Source organism: Clavelina lepadiformis, chromosome 6 (assembly GCF_947623445.1).
Source record: "Clavelina lepadiformis chromosome 6, kaClaLepa1.1, whole genome shotgun sequence".
Taxonomy (NCBI): Eukaryota; Metazoa; Chordata; class Ascidiacea; order Aplousobranchia; family Clavelinidae; genus Clavelina; species Clavelina lepadiformis.
The window spans coordinates 14,861,530-14,884,532 of record NC_135245.1 but is presented as its reverse complement, the minus strand read 5'-3'; the positions used below and the strand labels follow the sequence as shown (position 1 = coordinate 14,884,532).

At 34.1% G+C, this 23,003-nt stretch overlaps 4 protein-coding genes across 8 annotated transcripts; 2 read left to right on the top strand and 2 right to left on the bottom strand.

The window, feature by feature from the left end:
• The first annotated feature begins 92 nt into the window (after window positions 1-92).
• Window positions 93-8,207, top strand: LOC143462166 (uncharacterized). 5 transcript variants are annotated; one of them, XM_076960216.1, is made up of 12 exons: window positions 93-443; window positions 3,913-4,026; window positions 4,398-4,475; window positions 5,331-5,422; window positions 5,625-5,742; window positions 6,030-6,193; window positions 6,268-6,554; window positions 6,826-6,941; window positions 7,024-7,084; window positions 7,253-7,561; window positions 7,636-7,754; window positions 8,056-8,199. In XM_076960216.1, exons 3-11 carry the CDS (start codon window positions 4,419-4,421, stop codon window positions 7,677-7,679), a joined length of 1,248 nt encoding a protein of 415 aa, XP_076816331.1. In that variant the 5' UTR covers window positions 93-443; window positions 3,913-4,026; window positions 4,398-4,418; the 3' UTR covers window positions 7,680-7,754; window positions 8,056-8,199. The 5 variants fall into 5 exon arrangements, with proteins under 5 accessions (XP_076816331.1, XP_076816330.1, XP_076816328.1 ...); XM_076960215.1 differs by having other exon boundaries at window positions 93-627; XM_076960212.1 differs by lacking the exon at window positions 93-443 and adding an exon at window positions 2,619-3,392 and having other exon boundaries at window positions 8,056-8,200.
• LOC143462167 (uncharacterized) lies at window positions 8,155-11,635 on the bottom strand. Its single transcript, XM_076960218.1, has 4 exons — window positions 10,095-11,635; window positions 9,778-9,911; window positions 9,447-9,571; window positions 8,155-9,320 (listed from the first exon to the last, which is right to left on the bottom strand). The coding sequence occupies exons 1-4, from the start codon at window positions 10,129-10,131 to the stop codon at window positions 8,528-8,530; spliced, it is 1,089 nt and encodes a 362-aa protein (XP_076816333.1). The 5' UTR covers window positions 10,132-11,635; the 3' UTR covers window positions 8,155-8,527.
• Window positions 11,636-14,813: 3,178 nt separating this feature from the next.
• Window positions 14,814-18,659, top strand: LOC143462119 (calcineurin subunit B type 2). The gene is made up of 6 exons (XM_076960162.1): window positions 14,814-14,950; window positions 16,330-16,369; window positions 16,504-16,680; window positions 17,277-17,336; window positions 17,476-17,660; window positions 17,951-18,659. Exons 1-6 carry the CDS (start codon window positions 14,948-14,950, stop codon window positions 17,996-17,998), a joined length of 513 nt encoding a protein of 170 aa, XP_076816277.1. The 5' UTR covers window positions 14,814-14,947; the 3' UTR covers window positions 17,999-18,659.
• A 935-nt stretch (window positions 18,660-19,594) lies between these two features.
• LOC143462118 (mediator of RNA polymerase II transcription subunit 29-like) lies at window positions 19,595-22,246 on the bottom strand. Its single transcript, XM_076960161.1, has 5 exons — window positions 22,089-22,246; window positions 21,801-21,964; window positions 20,647-20,705; window positions 19,988-20,171; window positions 19,595-19,911 (listed from the first exon to the last, which is right to left on the bottom strand). The coding sequence occupies exons 1-5, from the start codon at window positions 22,153-22,155 to the stop codon at window positions 19,789-19,791; spliced, it is 597 nt and encodes a 198-aa protein (XP_076816276.1). The 5' UTR covers window positions 22,156-22,246; the 3' UTR covers window positions 19,595-19,788.
• Between the last annotated feature and the right edge of the window lie 757 nt (window positions 22,247-23,003).

Genomic DNA, 23,003 nt, shown 5'->3' with positions numbered 1-23,003 from the left:
ATTGTCATTTACAATATTTCCGGTCGTTTCGCTGCTGGTAATTCCCCCTACATAGTAGTCCAATTTGTGCTTGGACATGGTTGCTACGGAGGTAACAAACCACTAGCTTTGTTTACTTTTTCAACTCAGTCAGACAATGGATTTTGCGGAAAAAATTGCAAGCATTATTTTAAAATGCCATTTTCCCTATTTACTAGTTCACAACGAAATTAAGCGAAACGTGCCAGATCTGTATCCAGACGGCAACGGACAAGTACAGCGAAGCCTTTAGGCTCTAAGTTTTTATTCTCACTTATCATGTGAACCATTGTTAATTGCGTAAAACCTGGGCATGTTTTGTGACAATCTTTGGACCGATTATTATCTATTTTGTATTTTAAACTGTGTCAGTGTAGCCTGCGGTTCTCAGGATCAGGTCATGTAAAATCCAGGGTGCATTCCAAGTAAGTTACTTTCAGGAAGATCTTTGACGTCAAGCGGTGTAAATTTCATTTGGCCCCGGCGTCGCACAAAGCAAACCACTTCTTAGCAAAACCATGGCAATTGAAAATTCACTTTAGTTCTCCATTTTTTTCTGGAAGAAATTAGTGTCTCTTTTTTAGACATTGCATTTGGGCTAGCACACAGGTACTCGTACTATGTAAAACAAACTGACCTTCATATGGGTGTGCATATGTAGGCCTACCGCACAGAATGAACACTGAGTAAAAATGATTCACGTGCTTAACTGAATAAAAGTTTATTGTAAAAAAATTATTTTGAACATGTAACCAATGATAACACAGTAAGCATAAGGCTCATTCTTTTGATACAGTAGATTTTATGATGGGCGTCTTTCAAAATCAATATTGTGACGGACGAATTACTAAAAAAGTTGAAACAGATATTTCAATTTTTTTAGGTTATTTTATGCTGGCATGACCAGGCTTCATACCCACATGATGACATATTTTCAAAACTAAAAGTTTTAAAAGATATTTTTATTTTGTGTTATTGTTTTGTTAAGTTTTATAAACCTCTACAAAGCGGAAACTTTATGTTGTTAATTGCTTCATCTGAAGAATCCTGCATGAATGAAGTGAGCAAATTGAATGAAACTGTCCACATTAAGAAATGATTTTGTTCGAATATTTTTTTACCATTTTTTCTTCCTATATAAACTTGGTTATTTTGACCTGGTAGCACATAAGATACATCAAGTCGCTGCAAAAATGCATCTGCATTGGCATCTTGTTCCACCACTCTTAGGAAAAAGGGACACAAACTTAAAATTCAAAGACCTTGCAAGTTGAGTAACTGCTTCAGCCTGTTTTATTGGGCCTGGTGAAAGATGTTTTTTCAATTTATTTATAAATCTGTTCAAGGAAGAGCGATTCTTATATCCTTGATTGATTTTTACAATTAAATTGCTTTTTTTCTGAATAAAAGTTAGTTTTTTTCTTTCACAGTCTTTCTTCAGATAATTTTTCCTTGCTTCACTGTCGTGTTTTAATGCTTCTCTGTCTTTTCTAAATTCTTCCATGTTCCATTTACTATTTTTATAGTCTTTTATTTCCTTTCCTTGGCAGACATTCCTTTTTGCCCAATTGGTTTTCTACCCATAGTTACCTTATGTCCAAAACTAATAACAAAAATTAAAATACATATTGTTAAATTTTCAACTTCCACCAAAAATATAGTTTATGTATTAAAAACACGTTTTGTGACAGACGGAGAATAATTTCGAAAGTTATTATTTCTACCTGAAACTAGGAAAGGTATAATAAAAGGTATTCTGTTAATTGGTACCACCAATACAGCTGATTTTTTCATATATTTACGTTTGACAACAAGACAAGGCTTTGAGACATTATATTTACTACAACTCTTACCAAGACTAGGATCTTGACTCCAATAGTTGCGCAAAGTGAAAACAATGCAATATTTCACAAAAGTAGTAATACCAATAAAAACTTTCATTTCCTCACTTCTACTGAGAACACATGTCTTTTCTGTTTCTTGTAAAATACACTTTGTGGAATCACAAACTGCAGCAGGTCTCCTACTTTTTGGTGTGCTCATAAAAATATTTAATGGTTTTAGTTCAACACCATCATCAAATTTAAAACCATCTTTACCAAACAAAATGCAATTAGGGATCTGAACAGAAGTGGATCCATAACTTATTCCAACAAACGCATTTAGCTCAAACATCATCGATAGCTGCTATTGCTCATTATCAAATGAGATTAAATAGTCCTACATTTATTCTACAGTACAATAAATACTGCCCACAGTATTTTTTTTCTCGAAAAATTATTAATAACGTGTAGTAGAAATTTAGTTTTTCCAACAAAATAATATAATTTTGCAAAACTTTCTGCCTTCAGACATGTTTAATGACACTTTTTGAATCTTCCAAGCAAAGAAAATAACCTTGCACGAAGCGATTAAGTAAAACACTTTCATTGCATTAGAAAACGCACAATTTGTTAAATTGCTGAAAGTATGCCATCGGACTAATTAGTCCTACTGGCTCAAAGAGGTTTAAGGACCAATCATAATTATCAGACAATAAACATGTACCCCTATAATGCATATATTAACATAAGGTTTTGAAATGGTCTGTTCCATTCACTGCTTGAAAGCAAGTGAAAAATGATTGTTATCAGTTTGCCTTTGTAAAAACTAAGTTTTAGGAATGGTATTACGTAGGTAAATCATGCAAAGATTTTGGCTTAAGTGTTCAGGTAACTTGAGCATTTGAACCGAATCAACCAACTAAAAGTTTATTGCATTCCAAATACCTTTTGTAACAAAACTTTGTTTTGGTCTTGAGATGGTTAAATATTATTGTCTTATACTGTATTGATGAAAAAGTTTCTGACGTATATTATTTGTAAAAACCTGGTTTAGGATTTTGAAATTTACAAACAAATGTTCCGGTAGGTTGTTTAATTTTATAATTTAGTATAAGTATCAACTTCATTCTAAAATCTTGCAAATACTAGCTTATGTTTTACAAATGCAAATGCAATAATTTATTCTATTTCTGCTATCGTTATTTTTATTCATTTCTTCAGTTGTCTTGAAAATTATACAGATATAAGTTACCAATCTGATTAGCTGTGTGATATTATATTGCTATAATAAATAAGATGAACGAACATAAAGCATTTTGTATGAATTGCTATTTTGGTATTTAACTAGTAGGCCATTGTGTTTAAATGTATTTATAACAAATTTAGCGTAACTAGAGCAGGAAGTTTAAGTTGTTTTAGTTCAGGACTCGGTTTACTGATTGTTTGGCAATTCTTTTGTAATACACTGAACTAGTCTTGTTCATTATTTGTTTTGATAATCTGATTACAATGGATGTACCAAGGAACATGACTGGTCTCTATCTCGGAGGGGTAATATGGTCAATACAAATATAAATTTCATGTTGTGTTTTGTTATTGTGTATGTCCCTTTTCTTGGTTGTGCATGTTTCACTGCATAAAATTTATTTTCTAACAAATCAAGTCAGCTAGTTCTTAAGCATAATATTTTTCTTATCCAACGTTGTTATTCAAACAAGTTGAACAAAGTTTAATACTTCTGGTAGTATGAGTACCTTGTTCAATGGCTTTACCTACTTGACATTGAGCAAAAGAGCTCTTCACTGTTAGCTGCAAAGTTATAGTTATTTACATATACTTCTTACAGAGACCCTGGACTCTGCTGATGGCGGTAGAAATGAAATTATGTGTTTTGTAGTCAAAAAAATCTCCATTGGCCAAGCAATCATTTTCTTTTAAACATTTTTAATTAATTGCTACATATTTATCAAAATTTATTATTTTAATTACCAATTTGGCAATTGATGTTTAAGTAATACTTTTAATGCACTGTTTTAACACTTTCTTAATGTGTATGTTATTGCTATTTTAGTTTATTCAAGAAGGTTATTTGCCTCCAAAAGAAAGGAGATCAACAATTCCACCAACGCTATATAGGGGTCATGTTGTAAAGTTAGCTCGTGCTCCCAACTCTAATCCACATCGCGTAAGTGGCTCTTGGTAATGTACTGCAGACAATCTTACGGTGCCTAAATTATACGTTTGACTTGAAAAGTTTGTCATACTATGTACATTTGCTTATTGTGACAGATTAGTTTTCTGTTATGTTAAGGAAATTGAGCCTGTGAAACATGGTTTAATTTGTTAACATACATTCAAGTGTTCCATGCAATGTCAATTGATGACTTGGACAATTTGGATTTGGACAATTTTTTAATAAACTTTTCTATTAAAATTTATTTCTTGTCCATGCCATAAATTTCAATTGTAAAAGCACCGTTTAGTTATAATTCAAATAATGCTAAATAAAAATAGAGTTGGCGTTATAAATATGCATGTTTTACATATTGTTACCAGAGCTCAGTTGGAAGGTATCCAATGCACTCTTTAAATGCTGGTTTCATTGGCTTAAAAGTTCCAATCAAAGATCAAATGGTATGTTAATATTAATGATTTTTTAAACTCAGTTGCAAGTACTCATGTATAACATTTTAGAATGATGTTATGAAAAGATATAATATTTAATTAGATGGCAGATGGTGTAGTAGGCTACTACCTGCTGTGGTCGTAATCATGCCCTGACTTGTCCAAGAAAATATTTTAGTTTGTGAGTAATATGACCTTGAAAGTCAACCTCGTGTCTATCTAGTGACAAGTGAATTGATGTTTGCTTTTGTGAAATTAAAAATGTGAAAAAAATGTTTTATATATTTTTGTATGACTAATATGGAAGTTTTTTATATATACATTTAAATGACAATAACACATAGATGATGTCTGCTATTTGGTATGAATTTTACTTTTAAATTTACTTTCTAAGTAACATTTTTTTGTATGGCAATTACTTATTTTAAACACCTACTGGACAAAAGTACGTTATTGGAGTAACGAGTCAACAATGTTGTTCCATTTCATTTATTGTTTGTTTTGCAAGAAACAACAGGTTGATTGTTTTTGTAAAATCATTGAACAATAAGCACTTGTTTCATTTGTGTCAGATTACTTAGTTGTATTTGTTTAATTATACAATTGTCTCTGGTATGCTTATAGAAATAAATTCGCTATGGTACTGACACAAACAGTTTTAAATCATAATTTGTGGGTTTTGTCACTCAATCTGGCATGAAAGGTCCTCATACAAATGAAGACATGTTTTGATGCTGTCATTAATCACTATTATAATTTGCTGGCTGCTATAACATGCAATCATAAACTACTTTTTGGAAAATATAAGAAAACTAAGTCAGTTGAAGTGGTAACATCTGTCTCTGAACTACTTTTCATTTTTAGTATTTTAAACCTCCAGATGAACGAAAACGTAATCATGTGAGGGGCAAATGGACAAATTATCCAATGTCTATAGAAATTCGAAAGATTGCTGGGTAAGCCAAAATGGAATGCAAAAGTTCGTGGCTGTATTAGAGAACTTGTAGTAAAGTGCTTATACCGTAGGCCTATTGATATACCAAAATCAATAAAGGGTTGCTTAAAACACCATAAGGATTACAGATCATCGATTAGGTTTTACTTTTGGGCCATCCTGTACATGATACGATTTTGGCATTAAGGAAATATATGATGTAGGTATGGTACATCTGGAAGTTATCTAGCTGAATGTGTTCTCGGTGGTATAAATGTTCCAAATGCTGTGGAAGATAACTTTCAAGCTATTGAAAGTCGGGTTGGCAGTAGCCTCATGGGTGTAAGTTATTCAAGGTTTTGGTGGCAAACTTTTTGAAAATTTGTGTTACAACTTATTCTGGTTAGTGGGTTTGTATTGTGTTATGTCATATATTGTTAATTTAAAAACGTTGCATTGTATGCTATATCATGATTCATTTGTTTATACTTTACCAGCTTTGGTGACTTTTACATATACAGTACCTAGTTATTTATACACGGACATGATGTGAAAGACTTAAAGAGCCGACTCGGGAGAGAATGCGCTGTCAGCAAATACCAATATTTACTGTGAAATGTGTGGAATAGGTTGCACCTGCGTATCGGGACAAAGAAGAAGAGCGATTTTATCAAGCAATGTATGATGAAATTAGACAAGTGGTTGCAAATCAGGAAGATGCAATGTTGACAAGTCGGCACAAATTGAAAAGAATCCTTCTAAACGATTCTGAAAATAGCATTCGTCCCGACATGTGTGTAAAACTTTAGTCACACCACGTTTTAATGGTACCCTATATAACAAAAAGTTGATAAAGTTATTATTTAGAGTAAGTCCTGCCCACGAACAAAGAAGGGTAAACACGTCATATGGTTTTGCCAACAAACCTCATGCGCATCTACCAGCAGCATTGATTAAAAGACCCCACACTACTGTGCCAACAAAAGATGTAAAACGTGGATCACTTCTTCTGCCGGTACCTGTTGTACCAAAACGAGCTTGGGGTGAGAGGCAATCTCCAGATACGGCTTTGGATCGTTTGGGATCAGTGAGTCCATGGCTTCCTCGTATTTCAACTTCTTCACCATTTTACCTGAAAGGTCGACAAACATTGGGTAAGTTTGTTGAAAGTATACTTCAATGTATCTGTTTGATGAAAATATAAAGTGGAAGTAGTGAGCCCATTTTACTATTAGAATTTAATATTAAATTTTTACCTTTCATATGAATTAGTTAGTAATCTTGAATATTATTATCATTATTAACAATTTTTATGACAGTATTGAAATTTATGCAACAGAAACATTCTATTATTAGGTTTAAAGTGAAGTTTATGGCTTTAATGTGTATTGAGAGGGACTTATTTTACTCAATTTATGTTCACAGAGAAAGAAACTCGATGGAATAGCCCAGAGCCTTTACCGCCTAGTTTAAATGTAAGCGGCAACTTTGGTGTTAGCGCTGCAGATAGAGTCAATAGACTGTTAAATGCAGCCGTTGAGGTATGAGCAACAATGCTTAGTCAAGTGTAACTTCCAGTTAAAAAGTAGATTTGTTTTTTAAAGTGTTTTTAATTGTTAACAGGAAGAATCCATACCAACCACTGACCAAAATTATCTCAACAACGAATCAGAAAAGTCTCCAGGTTATTGTATGGGCAGATTACATTTGTGATTGTAATTATACGAGACATGTAAATATAAAATTAATATTGGCTCCCACTTGTGTCAGGACAGAGGAATTTTTTATTTGTTAGGTAACCGTAGATTCAACTTTTAAATACAAAACCATTAATTTTTTTTTTTGATTTTAGGCGTTACCCCACGGGTCCCATTTACAGATTCATCTTTAACTGCTCCCCATTCTTCGCTGTCTGTGGTAGTTCCGGCATCATATCAGGAGCCTCCATCATTACCACAGACTCCTCTTCCTTTAACTCCAAATCCCCTTCCCCCTGCTCCGGAATCATCCCCAGCACCAGGCATCCATGAAATGATGAGTGAGAAGAAGAGTATAAAAAGTCCCAGGGAAAAAAAGATGCAAAAATTTGCGAAAATTACTCCGAAAGTAACTACCATGCAGTTTACTCCTCAAGAAGATCGCATAAATGACCTCGGTTTAGGTATGTTGTGAAGTTTTTATTGTCAACTGGTTGTGTTGCTTGCTGTGTTTTCTTTACTTTGGTTCAATTTTCAGAGATCAAGATTCAGAAGTATTCATTGCTGTGCGACAAGACTTAGCATTAATCGTAAATCTCTGTGTGCTGTTGTGTTACTGTATTAAACACTAACTCTTGGCCACAATTGCTTCAAAAGGTGGGTGTTTTAGGTGGGATATTTACAGGAAAGCTAAAATTATTTTTCAACGCAAACCCAATTACCGTAATCTCACACATAGGTTAGTTGTTAATTGTTATTATCAGCATAACCGTAGTAAGATGGGGGGAGTGTTTAACTAACTGCTAATTTGTTAAAATGTGATATTTAACCAAAAACGAGTTTACGTCATTTGACATTGTACTGACAAATTTAATCCGATAAGAGTGCTGTGTTGTGTTTCCAACTGATACAATGCTATTCTGACATGACTACTAATGCTTTCTGTTCTGTTATCCAGTTACAAGCTGATTGCAGTCCACCTGGAAAGTCCATCTTGTTGAGCTGCTGCCTGCTTGTGGTAATTCTGCACTTGTCTTAAGCCACAACCACCGCGAAATCGTTGTGCCATATCTTTTTATTGTGTACAGTAAATAAAAATTCAACATATGAAATGTCGCAATATGACAGTGCATTTAAGTGCAGAAACTAGCAACCAACAAGCAAAATTTAGGCAAAAATTCAATTCAGGTAACTAAAAAAATTTGAGTGGTGCAAAAAGTATTCCTCAAATAAACATGAACAACATAATTATATACAGTTAAGTACCATGCAAAATAAAGAGCAAAATGTTATCATTATCACATGTACATAATAAACAAAAGGTTGATAAGATATTTTGTCATAAAATCAACCAATAACCAGAATTTCCCGAAACAAAGCGTCATATAAGCTCAGTAAACGAAAGACATGCAGACAGCAATAAATGAAGACTAGCTGCCACAGGAACCAAAGCTTCCAAAACTTCCAAAGCTGCAACCACTGCCCCAGGACCCCCACGATCCCCGTCTTGTGGCTTTGTGAAGAACGTACCCACCTGCAAGTGCAGCTGCGGTTCCGCCAAGCAGTTTCTTGTGCTTTTTTCCTGTCTTCCCTACACCTCCTAATGCAGCACCTAAACCGCCACCTGTTAATATACCACCTAACCCACCAAGCCCACTACCACCAGATTTGTGGGGCTGAGCATAAACCTGAGTTTGCTGAGGCTGACTGTAGTAGTGGCTACTGGGTTGACCATACGCAGCAGGCTGGGGATAAGCCTGCGCTGGATAGCCACCAGGAGGGTGTTGACAGGGCGCCCCTGAATATGGCTGCATTGGCTGACCATAGGGATAGCTAGGCTGCTGGATATTAGCTGGATACCCTTGAGTTGGGGGTTGAGGAGGTTGCTGATAACCAGGTGCTGTTTGTGATGGGTAAGGTGGGTTTTGATGAGATGAGCCAAGGGTTAGGTTTTCAAATCCAAGTGTGGCGTTGCCTTGTTGAGGACCAGTATATGGTGGGGGCTGTGCAGGAAGCCCAGAGGGTTGGTTGTAGTAAGGCATGTTATTCGGTGGAGCAGCAGGAAAATTATTATATCCCACTGAACCACCTGGGGCACCAATGACCCCTGGGTGTGATGAAGTGGAGGGATACTGGGGTTGAATAGGCATGGCAGGATATCCAGTACTGGTAGCCCCGGAACTGCTCGTTGCTCTACAGTTATTCAAGGCCTGCATCCATGAGCTAGTAACAAAAACAATACGTTTATTGCAATAGTTGAAGTGATAAGACTGATATCCATGACCAATGAACCTCACAATTCCCCCTATTATCAAATTTTCTTCTCCGTATGAGGTTAGAAGTACTTACTCCAACTCTCTTCGATTGTCGGCTAACAAAAGAAATCTTTTATCTCGTGCAATAAACAGAAATACACAGTCGATTGATTGACCATTCGGCAGATGGGGCACCTTGGCCTGAATCCCTGCTCCAACCTACAATAATGAAACACAAAGAAATAAATCAACAAAATAAATAAACTAAAAACCAAAAAATACATCTTTTGCGCTTTGCTAAACAAATATGATATGTTAACTCCGGATGCATGCGTGTATGCATAACAGCGTAATGCATTACATATTTCTTTATTGCACCATAAACAATAATAAACATAATACTTAATTATCACCATATTCAATACCTGTATATCTCTACAATCTCGAGAAACTAAGTAGCTTGCTGCTCTTGTACCGCCTTTGTAATCAAATATAACAAAATGTCCGTCATTGTAAAGAACAAAGTATTTTCTTTTCCATCCTTTGAAAATTCCTGATGCTGAAATATTAACTTTGTAGCAAATCAACCGAAGACAATTTTCAGTAAATACAAAATGATAAATATACTACAGTGTAATGAACATCATTTAACATAGTGTTGGACAACAACTGAACTGGGACATATTTTTTATTTATTGTATATCATGTTAATATTATGCATTACAATGCTGAATATACTCACAATATTTTTGTAAGTACCCATCTTTAACAGCCGCCATGTCTCAAAATTCACTTTTCAAAACCTTCTTTTACAAAATTCACAGGAAGTTACTTCCACTTTTCAAATCCAGCTTAATAAGTCTGTGCCCACTTGCAATATGTCTTAACCTGAAAAACAGGCATTGTATTCTTGCAAATAACTGTAACACAAAAAAGCTTTTAATAATCTAATTTATTGCAATTAATTTTGTTGCCAGTGGTAGCTTGTATGAACTGTGAAATTTGTTTTCAACAAAACTATATTTGTAAAACAGCAATATTTTATAAATTTTTTAGTTCTAATGTAAATTGTTCAGGTATATGAACTATAATAGCCAATTTTTATTGCAAGCCACTTTCATTGGAATTATATGAAAAAATGTCCGATTGGACATAACTTTCATTACCGGTCCATAAAATCAGCAAGCCAACCCAATTAGCATAAATTGTAAACAATATACCACGCTATGCAATCTTGTGTCAGCTAAATGCGATGAAAAATAAAAATAAAAAAGAACTAGAATTGATTTATCAGAAATACATCTAAAGTTGAACAGAATCTTAAGCGGCAGCACTAAATTAAGCTAATAACTCAGGATGGCTACGTTAACCTGGACTGCAAGTGCAAGGACAATCATGCAGTAGTGCTTTTATGATTCATTGGCTCTTCCCAGTAAAAATTGAAAACTTTGTAAACTAGATGTAAACAAAATAATGGGCTAGAACGCTTGAAATTTTGCTTCTTTTTAAAAAAGGCAGATCCATTTCGAAAGGAAATTAATTTCCTAAAATACTTAAAAACAAGAATAAGACTTGCGAATACCATAAGGTCAAAAATCTATGCAGCAATCTCCCCAAAAAATTTTGAATGCGCAATGTCTAGAACAGAGATGTGTAATATACTGGCCGGCACAATGGTTCTATGTTGCAAATAAGCAATGCTAGTGACGTATTTGTTTTGTGACATAATTTTTGGTGCCATTATGACGTCAGAATTGCTACTGTGACAAAGAAATAGTCCTATAAAGTTGCTTTTCAAATTTCTGTTTGATTTAAGCCAGCACTTCCTTAACTTTGCATACTATGTGACACAATAGTCAAGCGTACGAGAAGAGTTATGGCGTTTTTCTAACAAATAATTATCGTATATATTGTTTATTTTATGCCATTGACCGTGGGAAGCATAAAGTATGGTTCTAGCCTCGTTGTAGACTGGGTTAGCATGCCCACTAAAACCCATTTGTCGCTTTACAATTTTTATCAAAGCATGGTAAGTGTGCACTAAGAAGGCAAAAGATTTAAATCAGTTGTTCTAAATCCTTTTATCTCGGTGAACTGCTTTTGTTACCACCAAACCATATGCGGACCCAACCTGTTTTTAAATGTAAGTGAAATTAGTATTAACATAGATCTACAACCTATTTATAAGATAAGCCGAAAACAAAACAAATTAAACAACCACTAACACAATGTGTAAAACTTTTTGTAGAACTATTTAAAGAAATGTTACTGTGTCAGCAAAAGTATATATACCGCTTATTTAAAAGTTATTTTGAAACAATCAATGAAAATTTCGGTCATACACTACTTCTGCGGAATCAACTTGGGATATCATTCAGCTCACGAAGGTGTGGTTCGATTTGATAACAAATTTCACACATTATTGCTATACCATAGTTGTACACGTCAAAATTAAAACAAGAATTATTTTAAATATATGGCATTTAAATACGCAATTGTTTCACGTTTATTGCATCAAACTGTTGGAAATTTAAAAATTAAATGATGCTTGTCTAACATACCATTATTACGAGGTGATATAAAGTGGGGACATGATATTTAAAATAATAATTGTGGAATGTTATGTCATAATAATCTCATTAAAATCTAGATTTAATTATTTATGTGAAGTTTTAACTGCCCATATAAAACCAGTGTGTTGTTTCTGCAAATTTAAGTGACTGGGGATTTAAGTTCTGACGGGCTTAAGTGACTGAAAACTGTTTGACAAATATTTTTGCTAAAAATCATTGCGGACCCTGCAAGGATACAAACCACAAACCACTGGTTGGGATTTAGTGCAGTCAATGCTACTTATATATTCTTCTCATAAATTTTTTTTTTTTCATTCTTTTTTATTTTATAAAACGGCTTTAACGCGAGGCCCCATTGCAAAAGCTCCGTAGCAAATGCTCTGCTTTTGCTACACTGTAAATCTGGCACTGGATATAAACAGAGTAGCTTAGACTGAGCAGTTTTTTCACTCCTACAAGCCTAAATAGGTATCTCTAGGTTAACCCAAAACAAAATATCACCATCTATATATGTTGAACTATTAACTGTGTGACCTAGGAATGCAGTTCCGGTGAAATAGCTAGCACCTTTACAATTTATATATAAAGGGTCACAGGCTATCTGTACATAGCTAAAGCCTATATATACAATGTATTTCATAGTGTACGGGGATGTTCATGACCTCACTTACACGAAACATTCAGCTTAGCTCAGTTTCACCCTGCAGCTTACACGAAACCATCTAACGGTTAGGTTAGATTCTAACCTATTGTCCACTAACCTAGCAACTGCAACACCAGCTAGGCTAGCACTAACTGGTGTGCTAGCTCGCACTAGCTGGCAGATAGTGGTTACTGCTCCTAATCACTTTCCGACTTACGGTAGTCTTGTGATGCTTGATGACAGCAAGATGTGAAAAGCTTATGGTTGTTTGTTTCTTTATGACGTAAAATTTGTCACGCATGGTTGCAATTATTTATTGTCGGTGATAGTAATTCTAAGGAACATTTTATACACAGAAGTATCTTTTATTTTTTTCGCCATAAAGGGGATGAAACCGTATCAATATTTATTATCAAGAGACCAGAATTTTAAAAAGATAAAGCATGTAGAGAAACACTGATGAAATTCGAGCTATGTTTGACCGATTTTGCTGCTGGGGATATATCTATGGGGATAACCTATCGTTCAGATCGTAGGTTATTGAGGGGTATGTCTATGATTTTGGGTATTGGTCACTGTTTTCAGATTTATTTTAAGTTTATTACAAGTTTGTTTAACTATCGGTAACCTTGGAAGATTGTACTGGAAAATGTAATCAGTTTGTTTATGTTCCTTACTGCTGTGCAGTTGTGTGTATTGGCTACCGCCTACCGGTACTTTTCAGTCTTTCCCGTGCATTCAGGCATTCGTACATGCTAATTGCTAACAACAACTGGCATTGGTTTTTATGTCCCCACCATGCTGATGACGAAAAACAAAACGATTGATTGAAGCTCTTATCACTTAACTCTAAATTATTAATAATGACTAGCCTAGTACACACAAAATGTTTTTATGAAGTTGTACTTGGCCAAAGCACTACAATTAACTAATTGATGAGGCATCTCTGGACCACTGTGGAAAGCGCAGCGAGGTTCATAAACATGCATGCTGAACTTTTTTCACACCAATTGATAATAAATAAACAAGAATTCAGTGAACCCCATCACACAAAAATGTGTATCTTTGCGCATATGAATTTTCGTCGAAAACTGCCATTCTTTCAAAATTGGATCTTTGAATGGCTGAAAAATTAATTTGTTTTTTGCTACAGTAACTGATAACACAACAAATAGGCCTACAATAGTCTAAGAAAATGCTCCGTAACCTTTATACACTTATTACGCACTTGTATATTTTTAAAATTTGTCAACACACCTCAACTAAAACAATCCAAAAACTGTATATGGGGAATGCTACAAAGCATTATGTTTTATTTGAATTAGACGATTGATACAGTGTTATGGCCAATACCTCATTAAACGATCCAAGATTAGTGTGAGAAGCATTTTTTTACGGAAAGTAATGTACATTTTACCCTCGAGGCCTTGCCATATTTACTTGTCTTATTTGTAGTAATTATTATTGCTGTTAATATGTTTTAGACCACCAACAACGCTAACATAATTTTTGTCCCCCACATTTAAGGCAAAAACACAATGAATGAAGGGGTGTTTTGGCATTTCTGTTACTGAATGTTTCGTTACAACTTACATACATTAAACTTATAATCGAAAAAAGTCAATCTGTAAATAATATAGGTTTTCAAGGGTTTCATCCTTTCTCATTGTTATATATACAAAATCCGTAAAAATCTTTGAAAGTGCATTTTGCCTAATGACTCAATTATGCCAAAGTTAATAAATATTTTCTGGTAAAATAGTGGCATCTTAGAATATCGGCTCTGTGGTTCCTTGAAGTCAGAATGACTTAAATTAGATTGAGTTGTCTACAAAATGGTTATTTTCAATCGAGGGAAACACTGTGAATGATTCCAGCCTTTTACCACTAGTTAGCATTTATAAACTACTAAACTAATAGGTATATGGCATTGGATTAAATGCCAGTGGGCCAGACTGGAATTGGAAATTTATTGCTGTTTTTGTCCGTGAGCATAAATGGTGGATACTGAACTTAGTTATGTCTGCTAAAATTTTTCTTTGATTGCTATTTTGCTCTTCTCACAACTTGGAGAGAGGTCTTGGTTGCAAAGTTAGGTTGGCATAATATTCATAAAGATTGTTCCAGTTCATGTCAACTGGGGTGATTTTGGCCATGGCGCTTTTTTAAAGTACAATAAAAATTTTCAGTTATCCAGCACTGCCGAGTGTTTTCCTTGTGATATATAGTGAGTTGCATAAATTTATTTCCGACTATACTTTTTAGAAGTTTATTTTAGTATATAGTGTTGGCGATAACAGATCTTTATTTTTGCTACTTGTGTGGGAACATTTTTACTTGGATTAACTGGAGAAAAGGTTCAACAAGGCATTAATCAAGATGGTAATGTTGAAACATAATCTGGAATATTAAATTAATATTTATAAACCAATATATTGAAATTTATGTTTGCCAGTAGTGTATTCTCTTGGATATTACACAGAAAGTTAAATTAGCAACCATGGATTATTTGTTATATATATATAACATGTATGTATACACTACATTTCACTTAACGTAATAAACTTGTTCCAATACTATACTCTGTAAATCCTATTGGTTCCTTGTTGGTCATTGACATAGGTGGGCAGTATCGCGGTACTGTAGTGCCGAATTTATAGCATTGCGTTTGTAGCAGCATCTTTTACACAAAAAGTACCGGCACCGTGAACGTCAGCACTTGCAAAGTACCGACTGCCCACCTCTGCTCATTGTAAGTCTAACCATTGCAAAGCATTCATTTTGTAATGAGCAGAAATATCATTCGATATTATCGAAAACTCTAGACAACAATCTGAACAGGTTTCTTGAAATATTTGTCTTCAAGAACCAAATCCCAAACTATGTTGCTTTTTTGACCCCTTGTTGTTTTATCAATTTTTTTATAGACAGTTGTTATACTACAGTTTCTGCAAATACTTTCGTGGCGGTTCCACGAATATCCTAAACATTTTTTCTGCATCACCCTGCCCATCCAAACTCTTTAAAAGATGGGTGAGCCAGGAGCAAGTTATATGTCCACTTCTGCAACATAAGCAAAATGATCATCTTGCACGATAGTTTATTGTACCTTTTGATTTCTCATAGTTTTAGACCGCTTTTTGTATCAGTAGGTTAGTTAGTGTGTTTTATTTTGTAAGTCATAATAAATGTAAGCATTTAGCTTTTGTGGCATTAGGTAATTGCAAATCTAACTGCAGAGTCTCTAAGACCTTTGTCGCTTACATTAATGTCATCACCTTCATTTTTAAAATGGTAATACACTATCTTGATTAACAATGTGATCATTGCTATTGAGCTGCATTTAATTATGTAACTTTTTGTTTAACATGGAAACTAAACCGCGTTTACCATATGTTAAGCATTATCAACTTACTACAAAATATCATACATAATTGCTTGACAAATGGTAATAAATAATAGTACTGAGACTTCACTAGATAGTACGTTATTTGTTGATGCACACGAAAGATGTTATAGTGAGATTTTGATTTTTATGTAATGCAAATGTCTGCAGCTGTCTTGTAAGAACGATGATTCCATTTTACCAGTAAAGAGCTTTTTGCCAAGCATAAACAAGTTTGCTTGCTTTTATTATTTATGGTTGTATCCTATGCCAACTTGAGTCGAGTGTATGATAAATAACATTTTATCACCAATCCTTGTTTGTTTTTTTACTTGTGCCTCTCAGCTATACTTATCTGGCTCCTAAATTTTTGCAGGGAAATGATCTTACAATGCCAATGGAAATGTGCTCTCATTGTAAGTGCATATTATAAATAGTCTAATATTTAAATTTTTGAATTAGGTCATTGATATTTAAACTATGTGCAGGCCACCTTTTATAGATCACATTTTATAGAACCTAAGTTTAAATTGTACTTCATTTATTAAAGTCGACCCAGATGAGATAGCACGGCTCGGAAAGCGATTTCGTAAGCTTGATTTAGACAACTCTGGATCGTTAAGCATTGATGAATTTATGAGTCTTCCAGAACTTCAGCAAAACCCTCTTGTGCAACGTGTTATTGAAATATTTGACCAAGATGGAAATGGAGAAGTGGATTTTAGAGGTAACAAGAAATTTTCAAGTTTGCAGCATTATCCTGCAGCCCATATAATATTTTGCCATAGTAATCTAAAATGGTGATCCCTAACGTTTTTTTATATCATGATTCAGTTTCAGGCAGCATGTTTAAAGTATCGTACGTTCGAAGTGACTGGCCTTTTTCGTATTTGTTTACATGTTGTTCTTGACCAAACGGCTTTTATACAGTACTTGCAAAGTAAATTTAAGCTGTGGTTCAAAAGAAAACTTGATGATGGTGTAATGTAAGGTTTTGGTTGTACTATTAGTATTAGGCATATTATTTTACATTACTTTTCAATCATCTATGGCACATTTCTAAACTCTTCTCTATCTGGTGAGACATTTGCACAGAGTTATGTGGTTGGGGACCGCTGATTTGTTTAATGATATTTTGACGGTAATAAGGTCAACAATTAGCACTGGCCGGATAGTGAGGGTAAAAGAAATATCTCTGGAAACAAATCTAAGTTTAACTGCTTGCCCAGACGACTTGTGCAGTTGTACCAATTGCTTACTATGATTTCAAGAAATTGACACAACAGTGCCAACTGTTATGATTGACTTACATTTTATGTGTAGAGTTTATTGAAGGAGTTTCCCAATTTAGTGTTAAAGGAGATAAACAGTCAAAGCTTAAGTGTAAGTATCCACCTTTGTTGTACTTATGTTAAACTAAATATATGAAAATATAGGTTTTGTGTATGTTGTAATTGTGCTGTGTTTTCAAATCCACATAAATAATACGTAAAAAGCTGCAATTTATGACATGGTTTTACAGTTGCATTTCGAATATATGATATTGATAACGACGGGTTTATCTCAAACGGTGAGTTATTTCAAGTTTTGAAAATGATGGTCGGAAATAATCTGAAAGATCAACAACTTCAACAGATTGTTGATAAAACAATAATCTATGCAGATAAAGATGGCGATGGGAAAATATCTTTTGATGAGTTCGCATCAGTAAGTTTACATTTACATTGAATACAATATGTATAGCACAAGTTGAAACGTATAGTATGTGATATCAGACGTTTTACTGTGTAGGTGTTTAATATGTACTTTGTGCGTAACATGTGTAATGGCTATGTTGTTTTAATGCCATATTATGCCTAAACTTTGTCACGTGCTGTTGCAAATATTAGCACATTGCTATTGATGTTGTGTATTGCTACCTAGTAATTACATACTGTATTTTTTAACAGTGAGCTTGAATTGCATTACTTGCAACATTTTCTTGGCATTTATTTTAGGTTGTTTCTTCACTGGATGTGCACAAGAAGATGGTGGTTGATGTATGATTTTCAATCCAGTCATGTACAATTTAAAAATGTTAAAAGTGGAAAAAACTGTGGAACCTGGTCCAGTTATTCACTTAATAATTTTTTGTACAAGCATTAAATATATATGGACTTTCTCAGTGAACACTGAAAAATAAGGATAATGGCCTGACCAGACAAAACATTTTAGAATTACCATGACCCGTTTTATATATATAACCATTATAGCTTGTTCGTACGTCTAAGTTGTTGCATGTTGTGATTTGTGTAAACCTTCAAGTATCCATTTATGTTACAAATTTTCATTTAAGCAGATAATGCTGATAGTTTTAAACCACAAAATTACATAGATATTTCATTTTATCCCAAAGAAAACTTTTAAGTAACGCACTGTGAGTGTTCAAACATGATGACAGACTTGATGCACTTCTCTCACACGTGGTTTGGAAATCACTGCAGTAACATAATTTTGCCTGATTGAGATTGAGATAGATAATAATAACTTTCCACTTTGATATAACAAAGTTTTTCCTTTGGTTCCAAGTTTAATATAGTATGCTTGCAATAAACTGAATATAATAATTGCCGTGCATGTATTGTACATTGTATGAGTGCTGTGTTGAAACCAGCACCACTACTGGTGTTTATTAGGAGTTGTTTTTGAAATATAACATCCATTGTACAGTGTAGTGGTAGTTATCACTCTCAGCTCACTTGAAACTAAATATTAGATGATGATGAATCTGACTAAAATAAAATGTCAGGTTATTATCTCAGGATGGCAAAACAGAATATACAGTAATTAACAGGTTGTAAGTAGAAAACTAGTGTTTGCACTGCATTCTGTAAAAACAACATTTTTGTAAACATGTAATATGCACACTACGTAACCCAGTACAAAATTAAAATGTTACTGATAATTGCATGTTTTTGAGAAACATATGTATGGCAAGCCAACTATTAATGCTCATCACAAGCAATATCGCGGCTGGGTATGAGAAAGATTTGTTAAAGTGTATTTGGTTATAAACATCAAAATTGCATAAAGTGCGGTTATCTGCGAATTATCATCAATGACAAATCATAAAAACGTACTTTTGGTGAAAGTTAAGCTGTGTTAATAAAACTATGGTAAGTAATACAGAATTTGCATATTATTTCAAAAAACATTTCTCAGCAAGCTTGAGGCTTGACAGGTCCATTTTCAAAATGTGGTTTCGCCAGCCAGGACCACATACCTGAATGCTTATGTCAAATAACCATTTTAAATTTTCGTTAGGCGACAGAGTACATTGAAAGCCTCGTCCAATTAATTACCATCAGCAGTGATCTGGATGTGTTAAATGAAAATTGTTTTGTGTGCAATTCCGAAATTTAAAAAAAAACACAATAACTCTGCAGTACAAAAAACGGTATTTTCTGACTAGCACGGCCGACCTTACAGCAATTAATGAAGATAGATTACCTTGTAGGAGTAGTTGATTCGATATTTACTTAGTTTTCCAATCTACCACAATCAGATTAGATCATGAATAACCTATTACAGACGAATTAACTTTACTTGCTGCAACATGAAAATATCTAACATTTAAGTAATATCTAGAAGAACTCACAAAGCAGGCTTGACTCGGTATGTTGGCAAGGAAACGCTTTCACTGGTACGGCTAAAGTACTGAGCACAATAATACCATACGTTCATTTTGGAAAAACAGCACTAGCACTAAAAATATGTGGTTGTACAGCACATAGGGAAATGTGCCTGTGGCTTTGAACATATTTTTCCTCATGAAGCAAGTTGCTTTGTCAAAGTATCAACCAGTTGGATATTTCACCTGTTGCTCAGATAATGTTCTACAACAATTTGCTAAAAGTTCATGGATCTCCTTTGTACAGCGAACCTGATTCTCAACAATATTCACGTAATTTGCATAAACCTAGAAAAAGATCTCCTATTAGTGGAAATATCCAACAAACGCAACAAGCAATTACCAGATTATACTGTCTCAGTACCTGAGGGTCTTTGACATCTGACTTTATGCTACCAGTCATAAGAGGAGTGTTGTGTATGCCAACTAAAGTTTGAGAAAGCTGTTGTTGGCCAAGGTTTAGTTGAATTTCAAGCTGATCACACAAAGTGTAGAAGTTTTCCAAGCATTTGTTAAAAGGAGGTATGTTGCTGCTATCCAATCCTTTCCTGTGTTTTTGGATGTTTGCCATCAATGTTAATAATGTTATATATCATGTACTGTACATTGCATTAATGGATTAATTACACAATATAATTCCTAAATAGGTTAGGGCAGGGGCGGGCAACTTCTTCGGTCGTCGGGCCTGATATGAGAAAATAAAGTACTTGGCGGGCCGGATTCATGAATAGTTTGGAACGCAGCTTTGTCTTATTAATATTCATGGTCGAAAATGTTTGCTCACAAATGTATGTAGACCCGAACAGAACAAGTAGATTCATGGCCATCTTTCTCAGGTTGGCAAACTTGGACTTATTTAGTGACGCAATACAGGGATTGCGGCAGAATTTGGCCGCAGGCCACATTATCATGTTAGACCGGAAACTGTCTGCGGGCCGCTCAAAATCCCGTCGCGGGCCGTATGTTGCCCGCCCCTGGGTTGGGGTATACCAGATAAATCCGACCACACATATCTTCACTTACTGCATATCATCAACTGCCCTGTTACCTGCAAAATTCTTGCTTCCAACAGTCATTAAGTTCTGCAAAATGAAATATAACAAACCGGAAATATGCTCTATCTAAAATCTTTTGAAATGAAATGAATCTCTTGAAAGAAAATTTTAGATATACATACAGTAGAGTTTCATGGAGGAGGTTAAAACATGTGAAAGTATACAATGTTTGCTATAAAACTGATGAAAAATTAAATTCAAATTTTGCCAACGTTTTCATTGTGGTTAGTTCGAATATCAATAATATTTATTATCCACATAACAAATATATCTGAATGTTTGTATTAGCTGTAGCTATCCAGATAATAAACGGTAAGCATAAAGCAACCTTTTTATGGGTTTAGTGGCCGTGCGTGTTGAAGTTTTTGTTACCAACATTTATTACCTTAATTATTTTTTAGCAGGTCTTAACATTATTCCAGCTGATTAGCACATGATAATAACAATTGGCTTGATTTTTTCGTCCCCACCGCAATTTTTACAAAAAAAATGATTGAATGATTATTACCTTGACTTCTAGTAAAAAACATGTTGATTGTAAAAACAGATGTTAACAAAAAATCCACAAATTCTTAAGGTCTATATAGTTTTGTGTTTTTTTAGTTTATTTTTGAATTTCGTTAACCAACATAATTTTATTCAGATATCAGAAAATAGCTATAATAATAGTAGCAATGATATTAATAATCAATCTTCTTATCAATAATAATAATAGCTGAAATAAATAATATCATGAAATAGTTAAAATAGCCTTATTTAATATTTTAATCGGTTAACTGATATCCGGATAGTTTAACATTAGTTTTGATAAACTCTGCGGGTGAACTTCATTAGATGGATATGTAACAAAAGTCTATGAAATCTGCTTTAGGCTTTACGAAGTTTACTTTCCCACTTTTGATTGCATTAATTATTATTAACAGTTTGAAAGCGTTTTAGTAATAACTTAATGCTAAATAATTATTACTGTTTGAGCTTCTGTTTTTCCCCTTTAAAGCTTTCCAGAGATTAGGCAAATTACCTAAATGTTTTGTGCACCAATTTTAGTATGATGGGCGGGAGTGTAAAAAGTTTATATCACATATAAGACAATCTTGCCACAACAAACTAAAAAATACTTACAACTAACGATTCTTTTAATTGTGGAAGAATTACTTTCACTTGAGCAATGGGATCATATGGTTCCGGTTGGGCGGATGGTTGCTGCTGTTGTTGTGGAGGTCGCTGCATGCGCATACTGGATGGATGAATTGTCACCGGATTAACAATGCCTGGTGGCCGTTGCACTGCAAGTACAAATGTAAAAAGATTGATTATTATTTTATTAAATCATCATCACCAATTAAAAAAAAATAGGAACATGACAACACTGCAAAGGCAATGTATTTAGTGTTTCATACCTTTACTTACCCACGTTAACAGTTGGATTTTGGTTCGGGCTGATACCAGCTACACCTTGTATTCTGATTCGTTTCATTATTATCAGCGTTTTTAAAGTATAAATGATATTCCAATAACTAAGTTTTCAAATCAAAAAGTCTAAAATATGTTTTATGTAGTATTCAATAATAATTTAATCAATAGTTACATGGTTTCTAAAAGGTAGTTTTAAAGCATTACATAAACAGACTAAATTAAAATAGATTATTAAAAATTATTATAAATCAATAGACCAATTCCAAGTTACAGCTGCCATTTTTGGGGGGTGGCAAGATTTTTTCGACAGCCTATAACTCGAAAAGAATCTAATGACGTCAGTGAAGTCTGTGTAAAGTATGTTTGTGAGTTAGAAGTTCAAGTTAGGTTAGGAATTAGGATCATACTGGATTTCATAGTAAGATACATGATTTCTACAATCTACAGATCCTTAAAATCCTTTTGCAGGTTGGTTGTGCACTTCTGCTATAGACCTTGTGATGGGAATACATCTGCTACAGGGTCGGGTAGCTAACGTACCAAAAAACACTCTATCTTGGTGATTCAAACTGAAATAAAACAAGTTATGCTCAACGTACAATAACAAACTTTATACAATCACAGGCAGAATTTCATCCTGCATGACACATTTTTAAACAAAACTTTTTGCAGTGTACTCAGTTTTTCCTCGAATGAAACCAGTCAACGAAAGTTCCACGGACAAAACTAATTTACGGAACGAGGAAACTGAGGAACGCGACACTAAATTACAGAAAGTAAGAAATAACCGAATTTTCCCCCTATGTTTGTAGTAATACAATTCGCCGATATAGTAGTTTACAAGCCTACATGCTTGTAGCAATTTTTAAAGAAATTCTGAGACGGCTGTATAGTATACTTTTATTGTTT